This window comes from Xiphophorus couchianus, chromosome 14 (genome assembly GCF_001444195.1).
Source record: "Xiphophorus couchianus chromosome 14, X_couchianus-1.0, whole genome shotgun sequence".
Lineage (NCBI taxonomy): Eukaryota > Metazoa > Chordata > Actinopteri > Cyprinodontiformes > Poeciliidae > Xiphophorus > Xiphophorus couchianus.
In genome coordinates this window covers 19,536,798-19,554,459 of record NC_040241.1, presented here as the reverse complement: position 1 = coordinate 19,554,459, position 17,662 = coordinate 19,536,798, and the positions used below count along the sequence as shown (strand labels likewise).

Genomic DNA, 17,662 nt, shown 5'->3' with positions numbered 1-17,662 from the left:
ACACTTAGCCTCTTCGCCGCAACAACAGCAACTCCGAGTGTTATTCCAGCCTGTTAACATCGAGCTATTTCTGTTTGATATCCAATAGGCGGCTTATCATCCTCATTAGATTATATCACACACACACACAGAAAGCCGGGGTGAAATTATCTCTCACCTACACTCCCTTCCTCAATTATCACAGAATCTCATCATTTGTTTGTGTTTGTGTCTGCTGATTTATTAGTTTTTCTAAATGTGTGTGGGTGTGTTTTATTTTGCTGTGATTCTTGGTACCTGTGAGTGTGTGTGTGTGTGTTGTTGCAGGGCGAGATGACCTTGTTATAAGCTGAGTGGGCTGTAGTGCCGGGGCATCATTAGTATGGGTTAGGTTAGCCGGTGTTTGTGTGTGTTTGTGGAGGTTAGAGGGTAACACAGAGGGGGAGAGATGGGGAATAGCCACATAAGAGCGAACCAAAGGGTCAAAAAGGGACACACAAATTTGTCACCACCACCATCCGTCACGTAGAGGCAACAACTGTTTGAGGAAACACACACACAAACACACACACACATGCATTTGCTATATTGTAACACCTCCTCCTCTCCTACAATAGCTTCAAATGGCCTTCAGCAGCACAAAGGGAGCCTGAACAATCCGGTCCCAATGTAATGACGCAGTAACAGACAGCGTTAGATGCATGATAACGTCTACACACAGGGAAAGATGTGGGCTTAAAATGGAGAGAACAGATTTTTACACCGGAATCTAACAATGTGCTGATACACTGAGGGTGCATTCACACCAGTTTAATCTAACTGGTTCATTTGGGGAGACGTGAACGCGCAATTGGACTCTGGTCCACCCAAAAACCTCGGTCTCGGTTCGGTTGAAGTGAACTCTGAATGCATACAGTATATGAAGTGGACTATTTACCCTGGGCATTCTGGGTAAATACAATCAAAACACACGGAAGAAATTATTTGCGGTCTTTTGCCAAAGACTGAAGTACCAAGTGCACGATCTACCAATGAGTTAAATTGAGTAAAGCTAACAGCTAATCTGAGTATAGCTAAAAGCGAATCTGAGAAAAGCTAAGGGTTAATCTGAGTAAGACTAACTTCCCTAATTGCTTTGTAAGCTAATTTACATAATTGTTTTATGGTGTTTAAGACCCATCCAGAGACATGCATTGCAAATTAGCTAAGGGCATAAATGAATATATTAGCTAAGCTAAATTAGCTAAGGGAATAAATGTTTGTGTTTATATGTAACACCTGTCTCCATGTAAAGAAATAATAAAAAAGAAACAATTTCTCTGAGTTAAGCTATCAGCAAATTAGAGTCAAGTTAAAATCTAGTCAGATTCAAGCTAACAGCTAATCAGAGTCCTGCTAACTACTAATCTGAGTTAAGCTAACAGCAGTGCAAAACGCCTGGGTGGACCCAAGAGTCTGTTAGCTTGACAGCTAATTACAGTGAAGCTAACATCACCTCTGAGTAAAGCAAACAGCTAATCTGGGTCAAGTTAAGAATTAAGAGCTAATCAGTCACTCTAACAGCTAATCTGGGTCAAGCTAACAGCTAATTTGAGTCAAGATAACTGCTTATCTTAGTCCAGCAAAGGTAAATATGTGAAAACCAGCTCTAAATTCAATATTACAGAGAAATTTACTAACTTAATATCTAGTGCATAAAATTGTGATTAGATGCAGTCACTGATTTTTTAAATTGGTACGTGTTGAAATCACAAATACTTATGGTAAAACAATGGCATGCCGGAACATATTTTACCATCCAGATGAAGTTGGCAAAAAAAACAAAGACATTCTACAGATTCAAAACAAGACTGCTACTACTACCAATATTTTCAAGATAGAAAAATGACAAATATTAACAAAATTAACACAGAACTGTTTGACTAATATTTCAAATATATAGCAAACGGTTTCTCAGCTGAGCCATAATGTTAAAGAAAGATGTGATAGAGCACAATATTTTATTAAAACATGCCACTATTATTCTCTGGCTAGTCAATGGAAGGCAGTTAATGGCATAGTGATGGCAAACTGTAAGCAGGCCACTGAAGTTATGCCAGCAGGAGGAAGAAGAGAAGAAGGAGGAAGAGGAGGACATGACTTAGGAATATTCTAGTCGATTATTCTTGGCTAAGGGTCAAACGTGGCCTAAGGATGAAGCTCAGCGAGGGAGGAAGAAACTCACAGATGAGGAGAATTCACTCATACACACATATTCATGGCCAGAGGTCAGGAGTGTCCTACATACACCGGAGTGGAAAAGTATTTCCCCATTATAGTCTTCTTTACTGTCATACTTAATAGTTTCAGATCATCACAAAAATTTATCCCAGGCAAATACAGCCTGATAAATACAAAACAGTCTTCAGATGATTTTGTTTATTGAGAATAAAAAGCTACCAAGTCAAACCTCGCTAGGTGATAACTGGCGGTAACTGGCAGTAGCTGAATTTCCATTGACAATAAAATAATACAAAATCAAAGAAATTTGCTTCATGGAATCACTGTAAATTAGAAAATAAAATTAATTTTCAATAAAACGTTTTTGCACTAGGATGAGGTGATTTTTCTGCCATTTCAAAGCCCTTTTTGTGCATCACACGAGTCACATGATCAACAGCAGGATGTCACTACTGACAGAAACCACAAAGAAGACAACAGGAAGTAGTTGGAGCATGATGGTTGGTTTTTGTTGTTCTTTTTGGACAATAACTGTGTGCAAAACTATGTTGATGTTTCACTAATGTCAAAAAAAAACCCAACACAATTTTACAATTGTGGTGTTTCCAGTAAATAAAAGAATTGCACGTGACTGTGTTCAAACATGCTGCACCATCATTTCTACCACTTCCTGTTGTCTTCTTTGTGGTTTCCGCCAGTAGTAACATGCAGTTTTTCACTTGTGTGATGTGAAAAAAGTGTCTCCATTGCAGTTTTACAAAATACATACATTTTCATACAGTCAAAAAAAAACACTCACTTCAGCTTTTTCATAATTGGTTTATATTGAGCAAATATTTTTGTTCATAATTCCAATTTGCGCAACTATATGGTCAATGGAAACGCAGTTAATGTACAGTTGGTTTCATATATTTAATAAAACACCTGTTGCTACCATGACTTTTGATGATTTATCACATCAACATGCTTATTCACGTGTGATTTTTATTTAGCTTCTTACTTAATAGAAACACCATAATTGCGAAATTGTGTTTTTTTTAAAACAAATCTTAAGATAATTTTGTGGATCAACAAGAATGCAGAAAGTGGTTTCTGGATGGTAAGTCAACAACCAAACGCACTGGAATTCCTTTTGGGTTGCTAGGTAACGGGGCTTTGGTCTCCTGGGGTTGCTAGGTAACGGCGTAGTGCCCCTGGAATGTGACTTAACAACTGGGAGGTTTTTGAAACGTCTCATTTTCCAGACACCCAAAAATTAATTTATTACCAAAGCAACAGTTGGGTAGACTTTTTTAAGCACCTGGGCTGTTTTTAAAAATAGTAGAGAACAAAATGGAAATATAAAAACATGCAAAATGTGAATTTTCCGTAATATGTTCCCTTTGGAAAGGTTTGGGTAGTGCTTTTCAGTTAACAATGAAATGCTTGTTTTAAAACTGCATTTTGCATTTACTTGTTTGATGATTTTAAACACCTAAGTCGAACAAAACCAAGCAAAAATAGAGAAAATCTTCTAATCTTGTCCAATACTGCATACTAAATACTCAGAAAGCTCAAGGGAAAGATGGAGATTAATGTTCATTCACACATACTCAGTCATCCCTGCGCTTTTATGGATAAATATGTCATATGTAGCCCAATTTCAACTGAATCCATATGAAGCTGAGAGGTTCTTCGAGTGCAAATTAGTCCAAACAATAGCTATTATTCACGTGTGGCCTTTTCTCAAAGAGCCCTCACTGCCACGGCCTGTCCAACAAATTTTACAACCATAATTACAATAAGAGAGCGGTCGCCTCCATGGCAGCTGCTGCTTCCCCGTTAGAGGTTCCCCGCGTAATTATCATGATGAACTTGGCATACTCAGGTAATAAATACCACAAGTCACTCACACACAGCTGCTCTTACACAAGGTGGAAGGCGACACACACACATTATGTGAAAATGGAGTCAGGTAGAAGAAGGAGCAGCAGTCAGGAAACCAGGAAATGGGTAATAACATGAAAACATGCTCCACATGAAGACTGGGTCTATTCAAAGTATCATAAATGAATGTTCCTTTCATGTGGAGAGCAGAAAAAAACTAATTAAACTACCCCCAAAAAATTATTTAGACAAATAAAGCAAGAAGAAACTAACTAAAAAAACCCAAAAAACAATTATCAGAAGAAACTTTGTACTGTGATGTAATATTTACAATATATTCTAAATGGCAGTATTTGTGATATGTTGTTAAAGTACTGCATCACTGATAAGTGGTACTATTAAACAAATTATATCTAATCATAATTTCAATCGAAAAGAGAATAACAAAAATTCAAAGAAATGCTGTAATAACTCCTCCATACCTGTAGATGGCGGTAATGTCTACATAGTCAACCAATCAAATTACAAAATAAATGCTGTGAGTTGTGTTATTTTTGACATAATTTTAGCATTTTTTTATTTTAATTAAACTGACTATGGCACAACAGAGCCATATGGATGTAAGAAAATAAAAAAGAAAACATCTAAAAGTTTTACTTTCTACCTACATTCATAACGCAGAGGCAATGTAGCTAGCAAGAAGGATTTAACATTAATATACATTTAAAACTTTTACTCTGAAACATCAGCAACAATTTCAACATATGTGAAGTTTATGCTGCATGTCTCAGTTTTTCTCATTAAAAAAGTGAAATTTTCATGTAGACTGGAGGCTCAAACACAGAAAAAACTGATTGTTTTCCAAAATATTCACTAATGTTCACTGAATTATTTCCTCTGGGATTTAATGTCTATCTTATTAACACCAAACTGTTACAGCAACACTAATAAAACGTTACTTTGCTGTTATCTTACATGGTATTACCTCCTAAAATTTCAGATTAAAGTTGTACTGAAGTATTAATAGCTTTATCAGTAGCTTTGTTTTCATCCAATTGTCAAGTGAATCTCGAGCGAAATTTTAAAATGTAGAGAAGAAGAAGAAGGGGGAAAAAAAGCGAATTAGGCTTAATATACAGGAAGTAGAGGTTGAAAACTGGCATAAACTACTCAGAACTTAGTTGGGAAATGTGCTTCCAAAAAAATCCAAAAACCACCTCAAGCGTACGTAACAATTTTTGGTGAAACTGAGAAACTTATTTAAAAAAAATGTTAAAACTCCATCAACATTTTCTAATGCGATACTTAAAAAAAATGCTGATGGAAACTCAGTTAAAAATGGACATAAGTATAATGATAATGATTTATTCAAAATGTTGATTTTTCTCTACTTAATCTCAACATTTATCAGATAAATTTAGTGTGTAAGAGAAGCACTTTATTTGGTTTTACTTTCAGTAGTGGTCTCTAATGAATGAAAACAGATTAAGCTGAAATTATAAGACTGATTTGATTAAAACCATCTAATAGCAGCTCATTAAAAAACAAAGTTAAACTGAGAGACCATCCAATCATCGATCTGTTCATCATACTGAGGGTCAGTGGAGCCTTTTACCCAATCAGACGACTTTTTTCCATGGTGGGAAACGTCTTCCCTCCATCTAAACACCAATAAGACCAAAAATATCATTATTGATTTTAGGAGGAAAACCCAGAAAGCACAAAGTCACTTTAGTCAAAGGTCAAGTCGTTCATCTGCTTCATCTGCTTAAGGAAACTCTGCCATTTTTATAGTAACCATGTTTTACCGTGTCTTTATTGAGATTTATCCTTTTAATTGGTGTCATGATTTAACACCAAGGACTTCCCTTCAGTAGAATTATTATGAGAAAAAGTCAAAAAATTGTTTTTCAGTGGCTCTAATCCTCTTCCCTATGTAAACAATAACTTATTTGTCATGTATGTGACTGAAACACATTTCTATTTAGCAAAATCAAACGTAATTTGGGCAGATTTCTTTGGTGTTTAGATAGAAGACATGGACGAACATGTTTCTCAAATACAGTCCTGCTCAGCATTATTGGCACCCCTTCATGTTTTGCATAGCTGAGTGAATATCTCCAGAAATAAATGGAAATGTTCAAAACTTAAATCAGCAGGATCTTTCAATTTGAGGTCCAAAGTAATTTAACAAAGACAATTACCATTTCAACATAAATATTTTAATTGCAAAGGACAAAACAGAAACGGGCTGCACAGTGGCGCAGTTGGTAGCACTGTTGCCTTGCAGCAAGAAGGTCCTGGGTTCGATTCCCGGCCGGGGTCTTTCTGCATGGAGTTTGCATGTTCTCCCTGTGCATGCGTGGGTTCTCTCCGGGTACTCCGGCTTCCTCCCACAGTCCAAAAACATGACTGTCAGGTCAATTGGTTTCTCTAAATTCTCCCTAGGTGTGAGTGTGTGTGTGAATGGTTGTTTGTCCTGTATGTCTCTGTGTTGCCCTGCGACAGACTGGCGACCTGTCCAGGGCGTACCCCGCCTCCCGCCTGGAACGTAGCTGGAGATAGACACCAGCAACCCTCCCGACCCCATTAGGGACAAGGGTGAACAGAAAATGGATGGATGGAATGGATGGACAAAACAGAAAACCAGCATGTGCACTAATATTGACACCCCTCCTTAATATTTGGTTGCACAGCCTTTGGCAGCAATGACGACCTCCAAACGTTTCTTATATTCATCTATAAGCTTCTTGCACTTCTCGGGTGGCATTTTCTCCCAGACTTCTTTTACAATATGCTCAAGCTCTTGTACATTTGCAGGGTTCCTTTCTCCAATGGCAGATTTCAGCACCCTCCAAAGATTTTCAATTGGATTGAGATCAGGACTCATTGCTTGCCATTTTAAAACAGTCATTTTTTCCCTTTCAACCATGCCTGCGTGCTTTTGGAGGTGTGCTTTGGGTCATTATATTGCTGGAGGACCCAGGATCTTCGCCTCAAACCAAGTTTTCTTACGCTGGGCAAGACATTTCGCTCTGGAATTGCTTGATAATCTTCTGATTTCATGATGCCTGTGATACGGTCAAGGCCTCCAGTACCAGATGCCGCAAAGCAGCCCCACAGCATTATGGATCCTCCACCATGCTTGACTGTTGGTATGGTGTTCTTTTCTTTACAGGCTTCATTGCGCCGTCTGTAAATGTACTGTTTGTGTGAATTACCGAAAAGTTCCACTTTTGTTTCCTCTGTCCATAAAACGTTGTCCCAGAAGGCTTGAGGTTTGTCCAGGTTCTCTTTTGCGAAGATCAAGCGTTCTTTTTTATGTCTTTTCTGCAGCAATGGGGTCTTCCTTGGCCTCCGCCCATAAAGCCCCACTTTGTTTAGTGTGCGCCGTATGGTACTTGTTGAAACAATCACACCAGACTGCTCCAAGTTGGTCTTTAGGTCTTTAGATGTTTGACATGGTGTTTTTTCCACCATTCGCACCAACCGTCGAAGACTTCTGTCATCAATTTTTCTCTTCCCCCCACGTCCAGGGAGGTTCTTGACCGTTCCATGCCTGGAAAACTTCTCAATAACATTACGCACCGTTGAAACAGGGATACCGAGGTCTTTGGAGATGGCTTTATACCCTTTGGAGGTCTTGTGCTTACAAATAATAGCATTTCTGGTGTCCTCAGACAGCTCCTTTGTCTTTACCATTGTCACATGTGAAGATGGAATAACAGGTGGCTTTTAAAGTACCAACATAATCATTCTTTGGTTAATTCATATCACATGTGTGGAGGCAGTTCATCACAAGTGATCTTTATTTGTGATTTGCAACAGGTGAGCCGAATTGGGTTTTCATACTGATTTGCTGGAAAGGGTGCCAATACCATTGACATGGTAATTATTATGTTTTTCTTTGTTTTCCTCATAATGTTTATCTTTTAAAATGTTTTTTATCATTTGCTGTTTTGCATCGAGCACAAGCTATCAGCAGTAAAATGTTGTTTCACTTGATGAATTTCCTTCAGGAAATATTCCATTATATGTACTTAAACTTCATGGGTGCCAATAATGGTGAGCAGGACTGTATGTAGTCTGTGTTTAAACTTAAGTGGCAACAGCAAAGTCTAAACCAGGGGTGTCCAAACTTTTTTGCCAACTGGGCCAAAATTGTCAACTCCAAAGAAGTCATGGGCCAAAAAACCCAACGTAATATCAAGCAAATAAAGTAGCTCGATATTTATTGTAGATCAAAAACTTGGAAGTGATTTTTATAATGATGTTTTAGGGTCATTGTAGGTAGAAAAAAAAGGAGCAAATAAATTTCCAGCAAAAACTCAGAAAATTTGTGATTAATCTCAGAAATTATCTGGAAAAGTTGGAAAGTTTCTAGAAAAACGTTCAAAAGAAAATTTTCAACATTTGAAATTTTCCACGTTTTTTTCAGAAAATTTCTTATGTTGATCTAAAAATGTGATTTTCTAAAAGATAATTTTCTTGTTTTTTCTAGGAATTTTATGAGATTACTCTCTAAAGTTATGACTTTTTTTGTCAACAATTTACTGCCTTTTTTTCTACAACTGCCCTAATACAGCATAGCAGATTTTGCATGTTTGCTGTATTAAAGGAAAGAAATCTAGTTTCCAGTTTCTTTCTGAATAAATTTATTATCAGTAATAAGAACAGGATTTGGGTCTCTCTCTTTCATAACGCTTGCTATATTTAGCCAAGTGTAAGAAAGAATAAAAGCTGATTTGGGTGCAGCAAAGTTGACTTTCAGTAAAAGTCTCTTGGTTTTACCTTTTGTTAAAGTTAGAAAAACCAGAATACTTTGCGTTGTACATTACATTTTCCTGTGTAAGAAAATTATGTTGGTAATAATTTTTACCCTGATTACAAATTAAAAGTCTCATCTGTAAAATGTTTTAATTGCTGTTTGGGGGCCTCACAAAATAAGTCCAAGGGCCCCTGGGCCACAGTTTGGACACCCCTGGTCTAAACTAATGTAACCATGTTTTTGAAATGGTTTTATATTTGAAGAATTACGCTGCAAAAACACCAAATCTTACCAAGTATTTTTGATTTCTAGTGCAAATATCTTGTAAGGCTTGAAATAAGACTAAAATAACTTATAAGTAACTTTTTAGCACAATATAGTAGCTTGTTTTAAGTAAATAATTCCTTAATATTCTTTTTAAAAAGTATTACTTCCACTGGCAGATTATTTTACTTATGTCTCATTATAAGTAAAATAATCTACCACTGGAAATAATAGTTTTTCACCAATATTAGAGTTATTTACCTAAAACATGTCCCTATATCTTGCTTAAACATTACTTATTTGTTATTTTATTATTTCAAGTGTACTAAATACTTTAAGAGTTTTTGTTTTTGCAGTGATATTATATGGTTTCAACCTTTAAAACATGCCCAAAATGCCCAAAACTAATCACACAGCAGGAAAAAAGGTAAATATACGGCAAAAGCTTAGATAAAACCGAAGCAAAATTGTTGTCTTCATTGGTTTGTAATAACCACAATTAGCTGCAACACATGTAAAAGTGTGTGAGCTGCCTTCACTAAAGCCCTGGCAGAGTACCGGCCTTTCAGAATCAGAAATGAGACGTCTCCTGACATTTTTATTTAGCGCTGTGTATCACTGTCGGTTAGAGCCAAGTTCACCGTGTGCCTCCAGATTTACCAGCATGTGTCCGTGTGCCGACACGTGCCCCAACAGAGCCATCTCTGCAGTCACAACGCGGTGGTCAGTGTAACTGAACCGTGCACGTTAAGCTGGAGTTTACTCCCCTTCCTGCTGATGCTGTTATGCAGAGCTGTGAAGAAGGATTGGTTGGGACGTTTTCCAGATTCAGATTAAGTTCTGAAGTCTGAAATTAAAGGGCTGTGCATGTACTCTGGTGAGGCTTTCCAGTTCAGGATTAATCAAAATCCGTTTAGCTGTAAAACTCAGCAAGGAAGGACAGAAAGTCAACTCACCCGGTCTTTTTTCCATTTTTCTCCCTCGACTGCCACATAGTCGAACTTTCGATATCAATATGAGGATTTGTTTCTGGCAGAGCGACTTGTTGCTCTTCGGGCACGGCTTGCGCTTGCTGGCAATCTGCCGGTTTGCTTGGGGGTCCTTGACCTCCCTCCGCTGGCGAATGAGGGAGCTGGCGAGAGCGGCCATCTTCCCAGCGCCGAGCCTTACCCCTCTTCGCCGGCCTTTGGCGGCTCGGTGGCGCCCAGGAGTCCAGGGGTTCCTCGGGCGACCCCCACCGCCCGCTCACCCAGCACGTTGAAGCACCGCTGAGGGGAAAGCTGCAGATTGGACGAAGACGTTGGGGTGGTTCCAATTCAGGACGGTCCAAAGAAATAAGGAGGAAGATGTGAAAACAAGGGTGGCTACTTCAAAATCCCGTAGAGATTCGATGAAAGCAGGTGAAGAAGGTGAAGAAATAGATGATTTTTTTGGTTTGAAGTCACCGATCTTCTGCTGGGACGAGCCATTTCCAATTCCCCCGAGAGCAATCCGGCTCCGGCCAAGTTCAGCTCAACCAAGTCCAAAAGGACACCGAACCATCCGCCACATCATGAGCCCAAACAGAAATCAGTCCAGATTTCAGCCCCTTCACCTTCTGTCCTTCACCAGTGAAATTTCTCCATCCGTGACCGCGTCGGAGCAAGACGAGTCAGAAGAAGCACTCCCGTCCGGCCCGTGTTATCAGGTCTGCAAGCTTGTCAAGGGACGCGGTCCTTGATGAATGGAGCGTGCCTTGATTCCAGGCTCTCTCTCCAGCTCCCCTGGCATCACCCCTCCGATCACTTGCGCGCTGAGAGAAGAAGGAAAAAGAGACACAAAGGCTTGATGAATCCACTACTGCCCAGAGACAGAGGTGACATTCAAAAACAAGCGAGAAAGAATGCAGGGAAGAGGGAGGGGGGTTCAAGAAGAAGAGCATTCAGTCTCTCGTATTCCCCCCTTCTGTCCGATCGAGCTCTCCAACTCTGAGAGCGGAGCGCGGCGCTGTGTCCTTCAGCCAGGCATGCCGCCTCACAGCAGGGGAACAGGGGATGAATGAATGTAGAGGAGGAGATGAGATGACGAGGGTGGGGGTTAGTGGAGTGATCTTGCAGGTAGATGTGCCTTACTCTCATGCGCGTGTCTCCGCTGGAGGGGGACAGTGGTCCGGTCCGGTCGGGGCGCAGGGGTGTCCATGAATGTGTGGAGAGGAGTCAGTGGTCGGGGGGCAACCTCTCTGAATGCGCACGTGTAGATGGAGCAGTGGCACAAGGTGAAGGTGTGTGACAGAGGCATGTGAAGGGGTGAGTGTGTGTGTGACTCGGCGTCTCATTCGTCCCTGTTCACAGTGCATTACTGAGCGAGTATGCTTCACACACACGCGCCAACGCACACACACACACAGTCCCGCTCTCTCTCTTTAATTCATTTCCCTGAACACTCCTCTTTCTCTTTCCCATTTCTCCTCCCCCTCCGTCTTTCAGATCCCGCCTTCCACGTCGGAGATTTTAGGTCCCACCTATCGCCTGGGTCGGGGTTGGGTTGGGTCGGGCTTGGCGGGGGTTGGTGGGGTACCCCTGGCTCCACCCTTTCTCCCCCTCAACACCACGCTCTGAATGATGTTGGCTTAAAGAGACAAACTGAGCCAGCCTGTCAGTGCTGAGCTCTGGAAAGGACGTAAAGATGCCGTGACACAGTCTGGGCCAGTCAGCAACCTTACGTCACCGCCGTCATGTACGCCAAACACTAAAACGCTCCATCAAACACTTGTACCGCCTGGCTTAACATGACAAGAAGTCAGATTTGACCGGATATGAACAAGGACCTTTGCACAAAAACTCTGGTCTACAGCGATCCCGGCTGCTTGTTGTAGGTAGTTCTAAAGCCAACTTTCAGTAAGTCAAACATCTGAATGCGAGTATTTGACTGTTTCTCTTTTTTATGCTTTGGTGATCACCTGATGATTCATAACTTGTAAAATTGTGAGTGTTAAATGGGTTTTTGTCATGTTTTTGGTCCAAGACACCCATGTAAATAAGATTTTAAAACTCAGAGTGTTTCTGCCACTTTAAGGTCATCTATTATGTTTAATCAAACAGCTTAGGATAAGTCTATTGGCTAAAATGAGTCTTAATAATGAGGTTGTATTCTGGAAAGTTCTGTCTGTTTTGAGTTCCTTTCAGAACCAGCCGTTTTAGTCACTTCAAATAAGCTGCTGTTGCTGGCTGCGCCCCCCAACTCAACTTTTACACTCGCACATGAAAATGGCTGCAAACAGATGTGCAATTACACAACCATACTCCTTCGAAAAGCAGTAGTAGAGCCTCCTGCACAACCAACAAGAATGCAGCAAGTGGTTTCTGGATGGTAAGTCAACAACAAAACACTTTTCTCTTCCAACAAGCATTGTACAGCGCATAGAGTGGTAAAACTAACTGTTCAAATGTGCTGGAGCTCTGCTTGGGTTGCTAGGTAACAGCGCAGTGCCAGTCCAATGTGACCTAACAATTGGGAGGTTTGTGAAACGACTCATTTTCCAGACACCAAAACACATTTTCTAATTGCCCAAGAGCAGCTGAGACTCACATAAAAGTATAAAAACAAGCAAAATATGAATTTTTAATAATGGTTCCCTTTAATAAAAATGCACAGTGGCTCAGTTTTAGGACTGCTGCCTTGCAGAAAGACGGTCCTGGGTGTGAATCCCAGTCTGGGCTCTTTCTGCATGTTCTCCTTATCCATATCTGGGTTCTCTCTGGGTACTCCTGCTTCATTCCAGCCATGAAAGGACACGAAAGATACCAAACAATATTGAATGAGTAAAGTCTTTACCCCCGTTCCCTTCCATAACAGTGGAGTTGACAAGGCAGATTCTGTTCCTGTGTCTTAAAGTCAAGGTAGTTTGCTCACTTATAGGAGAAAAGATGTCATTTTTGGAGTTAAACAAGAGTTTTAGATTTACTTAGCAACCGTAGGAGAAAATTCACTTAGTGGAGCTGCGGTGATAAACTGCCCACACAAGCTGAAAAAAGGGTGAAAAATAATTTCCGCTCTGATGTTATACAAGGTTTGCATTAAACTGAGATGACAGCTAAGCAAGAGTGCTCACCCCTTGGAGCAGCCGGCATTCCCCTGGGATGAAATGTAAAGCGATCGAGGGAATCTGTGATTTGTGAGAGGAAATGGCCTGCTGCCGCCGCTGTCGCTGTCGCTCTATTCCTCTCCGTTTCTGCTGGCCTAGTAAAGAGCAGCAAGAGAAAACCCTGCAGGATTCCCCCCCTTTACACACACTCACCTGTGGCAGGTTTCCTGAGCTGTTAAATAACATAATTATCTCTCCGCACTACAGTGCTTTACTCTCAGAGCAGTATCTATTGTGGGAGGCATCCACAACATTCACCATGAGGATCAATGTGGTACAAACTCAGAGAGTCTGCTAAACGGAAACAAAACACTGGCAAATTTACGGTGAATAACATGATGGGACTCCTTTGGGGTCAATTAGGGTGAAACCGTCAATTCCTGTTAGAAACCTAACAAGCAATCTGGCAGGATTTTCTCTCCCTAAGCACCAGAATAAAAAACTTGCATTAACTGTTTGTTGTGCCTTGGACAAGTTTTCTATTGCTTTAGCATAACTTTAGCTAACTTTGCTTTAGCTAACATTGAAAACTTAGCTTCCTCTAAATCAGGGGAGTCAAATTCATTTTCGTTTAGGATCAAATCGAGATCATAAATCTTCTTAAAAGGTTGGTTGTGGCAGATTGTATTAATAAAACCTGTTCACAAAACTGCTAAAATATCAATGAATTCTTAAAATTAAATAATATTATTGAACATCGTTTGAGTCCCTCCAGGATTTTATAATTGTTTTGTGATTTTTTGCAATAAAAATCAAAGGGTTTGTGGTACTAATTTGGAAATACTTGCGCTTATTTATGATGGTAAATGCGTCTATGAACCGGCATCAATTAAGGCCCCCTGGTGGCGTGGAGGCTTAATTCACATCGGCTCTGCCAGGGGGCTCGAGTTACTGCCTGTGTCACAAGAGCGACTCCCTTTCCATAATCAGAGCCGCCATTTGTAAAAACTTACAACGCTGAGCTTACTTGGAGCTTTCAGGATGAGTCGAGCCACACTGAAAAAATGCTAAGTGAAAATAAACCATTTGATTGGCAAAAGGAGAGACTTACCCAGAGTGCCTAGCATGGAGACCTGAGTATCCTAACCGCTGCCTCGAGGGACAAAAATACGTAAATAAGAAGTTCAAGGGACACTCCTGTTTTAGTTTTACACAAGGAAACAGAATTGAGCCTAAGTGATAGAGGCGAGAAGTGAAATGGGGATTCACCCTGAAGAACAAAGTCTCAACAAGCAAAGAGTGGAAAATACAGACACCAGCAGACTGGAAGGAAGACATCATTGTGCACAAACCAGCCAAGACAGAAGAGGGAACGCCAGGGGAGAAAACAGCAACGCTAAGGAGACAAACACAAACTCTGGCCAAGAAACAGATATACGGAGACAAAGGGACAATAAAACAAAGAGGCACAGAGAGGATTGGATTAGACCTCATAGCCAATTTGTCGGGGTGTGAGTATGAGAAGAAATATTTTCTTGAAATGTGTTACTTGTACATGCGGCTGTACAATATGCCTGAGAAACGTGTCACTATGTAAGAGTTTCATATCAGTCAATATTGCTACATTTTTTTTATTTACATATCTGAACAACTGCCTAACTGGCTTCCTGTTTTATCCAGTTTTCATTCCATGCTGTTATTGTTTACACTGCAAAAACTCAAAATCATACCAAGTATTTTTGTCTAGTTGCTACTGCTAATATCTTAGCTTTATCAAATTTCAGGTGTACTAACTTAAAAGTATTTTTTCACCAACATTTGGGAGTTTTTCTAAACTAAATTATTCCTTGATATTGATTTAAAAGGTATTAGTTCCACCTGTAGATCGTTACAAACAAAATTAATAATACTTTTAATCTTTATTAAGGAATTATTTATTTTAAATAAGTTCTTATATCTTGCAGAAAGTTAGTTTTGTCTTATTTCTAGTGTATTCAGGTACAGCACTAGAAACTAGACCAGTAAAACTTGGTAAGATTTGGGGGGTTTTGCAGTTTATTTTTAGGCACAGTGGTGAAACATTAAGCCGCTGCTGTGCCAGTTACTCTACGTGTTGTTGCTAGGTAACCACAAAACGAATGAGTTGCTAGGTAACCAAAGAGAGCTTAGCTGGCTGTGAGAGGTTAAAGTCTTTGTCCTGGTGAAATTATTGAAAATTTTATCAGATGTATTATCTATTGATATTGACCATGTTTGTATTGCTATTGATTTATTTACCAGCTCCACCTTCACATTCATTTATGTAGCGTCCAGTCAATTTTGAGAAGGCCAGAACTGATGGTTAAATAATGATTTATTGCAGCCATCCATAACATTCACCAACAAACCTGAGAGCTAGACAAGAATAAATAATAATTACAATCAACAATCACAGATTTTTCTCTAAACATTAATTAACTGCGTAATAAATTGAAACAAACTCAATAATTTCCATTTTTATGTTTTCTCTCTTCCTATCAAAAACTGGATAATAAAAGCCTTCAGTTTGGTGCTTTGGTCTAAATTAGTGGGGGTTTTTATACAAACAAATGTGTTTACAGAAACTTATTAATTCATTTTACTTGTTGTTTCTGTTGTTTTGCTTATTTGTTTTGGATATTCCTCCACTGTTAAGTGTTCGTTAGAACGCTAAATCTCCAGACACAGCAGTGAATTAGACCCTGAATTACACCTGAGCGGCACAGCACTGTCTCAGATAATGTAGTAATGGACTGCTCCTGTGTGTCAGTCAGGGGCTGTTAACCGGCACCAGCCTGAGACAAATGGGCCCCAAATTGGGATTGATATGGCGGCTTTCCTGCGGGGAACTTTAAATGAACACATAATGCAGGTATCCGCCACTCCGACTTCCCTCGATGCTGCAAATAAAAGTCGGTGACAGAAAAAGAGACCAGGCTGGAATGCAGATATATGGTGGCCGGGTTTTACTACACCTGCTGCAGATTGGGTCGACAGATTCACATAAATCTGCTGGACGCCGCAGCATGTCGGACTGTGCAAAAGTTATAAACCAGTAACATGTATGCTGCTCTGCCAATTAGCCAGATTTTCCTATGGTGCTGGATTTTAATCAGTAAGGTCACCAAGGTGAGTTTTACAAGAAAAAAGTCAGAATATTACGAGATTAAATACTTATAAGAATAAAGTAAAAATAATATGAAAATAATGTAATATGAGAAAAAAGTCATAATATCATGACTTTATTTTCATATCATGACTTTATTCTCGTAATGTTACTGCTTCTTATGATTTGTTAGGGATACTGTAGATACACAAAAGAGGAGTAAATTTCTGCTTAAAACTCAGAAATTTTTAGATTAATCTTGGAAATTTTCTAGAACGAACTCGGAAATTTGAAGGGGAAAACACGATGTTGTAAGTTAAATAATCCGCCAATGGAACAAGAACTTTTTCAATATTAAGGAATAATTGATTTTAAAAAAAAAGCTGATATAACTTGCATAAAAGTTACTTATTTTTTCTTATTTCAATTTGCACTTGAAATACTGTAATACAAAAATATTTGGTAATATTTTCTTTTAGTTTTGCAGTAACTAATTACTATTTCCCAGTAACTTGACCAAGTTACACGACAAATCCTGGAATTGAGACTCATGAAAACATCAGGATTTTCAGACATTTGATTGGATGGAGTTACTAACCTCGTTAGCTGCTGCTTATTTATCCGACCGTCAGTTTTTTCCTCTCTAATTTGTGACCATGTGAGCAGAGAAAAGTTCATGTTTTCCCCACCGAGCGATTATGTGAGAGCAGCAAAGCGTCACTTTCTACACTTTTCTGTCTGTTCTACAAGACGAGTAACAACACTGAAGCTCCCGCTAATGGTTCTGCCAGAGACGTCCCAGTCTGCAGACTGGAACCATCATGTGAGCGCAGAAAATCTGAGCCTCGACGGAAAGGAAAAACTGTTGACTGGAAATATAGCAGCACCAAAAGATGATCAAAATCTCCTGAATTAAAGCAGCATTCATGCCTGTGATTAATGGTTTCCTCCTTTCTTTTTGTCTCGTTAGTTAAAGTCAGCATTAGATGGAAAATGTTGTTTTATGTGATATTCATAAACATCTAAATTAGAACTTATAGAGGAAGATTTCCACTTTGACAAAGAAAAGAAACCTAAATCTTCGAAGAAACAACTCGAAGAACAAAATTGACTCTCTTGCTGCTTTTCCATTGATCATATAATTACACAATTTGATGTTTTGATTAAACATTTTTTTTAAAACTCGCTTTTTTATTTAAAGTTTTAGCGTTTGCTTGGGGTGGTTTTTCAGCTGTACTAATATTTATTTATTTCGTAAAACGGCAACGTAAACACTCTTTCTGCATCACACAAGTCATGTGATCAACAACCGGATGTTGCTACTGGCAGAAACGATGAAGAAAACGACAGGAAGTGGTAGGAGCGTAGCATGTTTTCA

General features: G+C 39.5%; 1 protein-coding gene across 1 annotated transcript in view; it reads right to left on the bottom strand.

The window, feature by feature from the left end:
• The window catches only part of fgf11a (fibroblast growth factor 11a), an 82,585-nt gene extending 71,152 nt beyond the window's left edge, over nt 1-11,433 (bottom strand). The window contains exons 1-2 of the mRNA XM_028039302.1: nt 11,209-11,433; nt 10,054-10,889 (exon numbers count right to left, since the gene is read on the bottom strand). Of these exons, the coding sequence (XP_027895103.1) occupies nt 10,054-10,246 (193 nt within the window). The 5' untranslated portion in view covers nt 10,247-10,889; nt 11,209-11,433. The remainder of the gene's footprint in view (nt 1-10,053; nt 10,890-11,208) is intronic.
• Between the last annotated feature and the right edge of the window lie 6,229 nt (nt 11,434-17,662).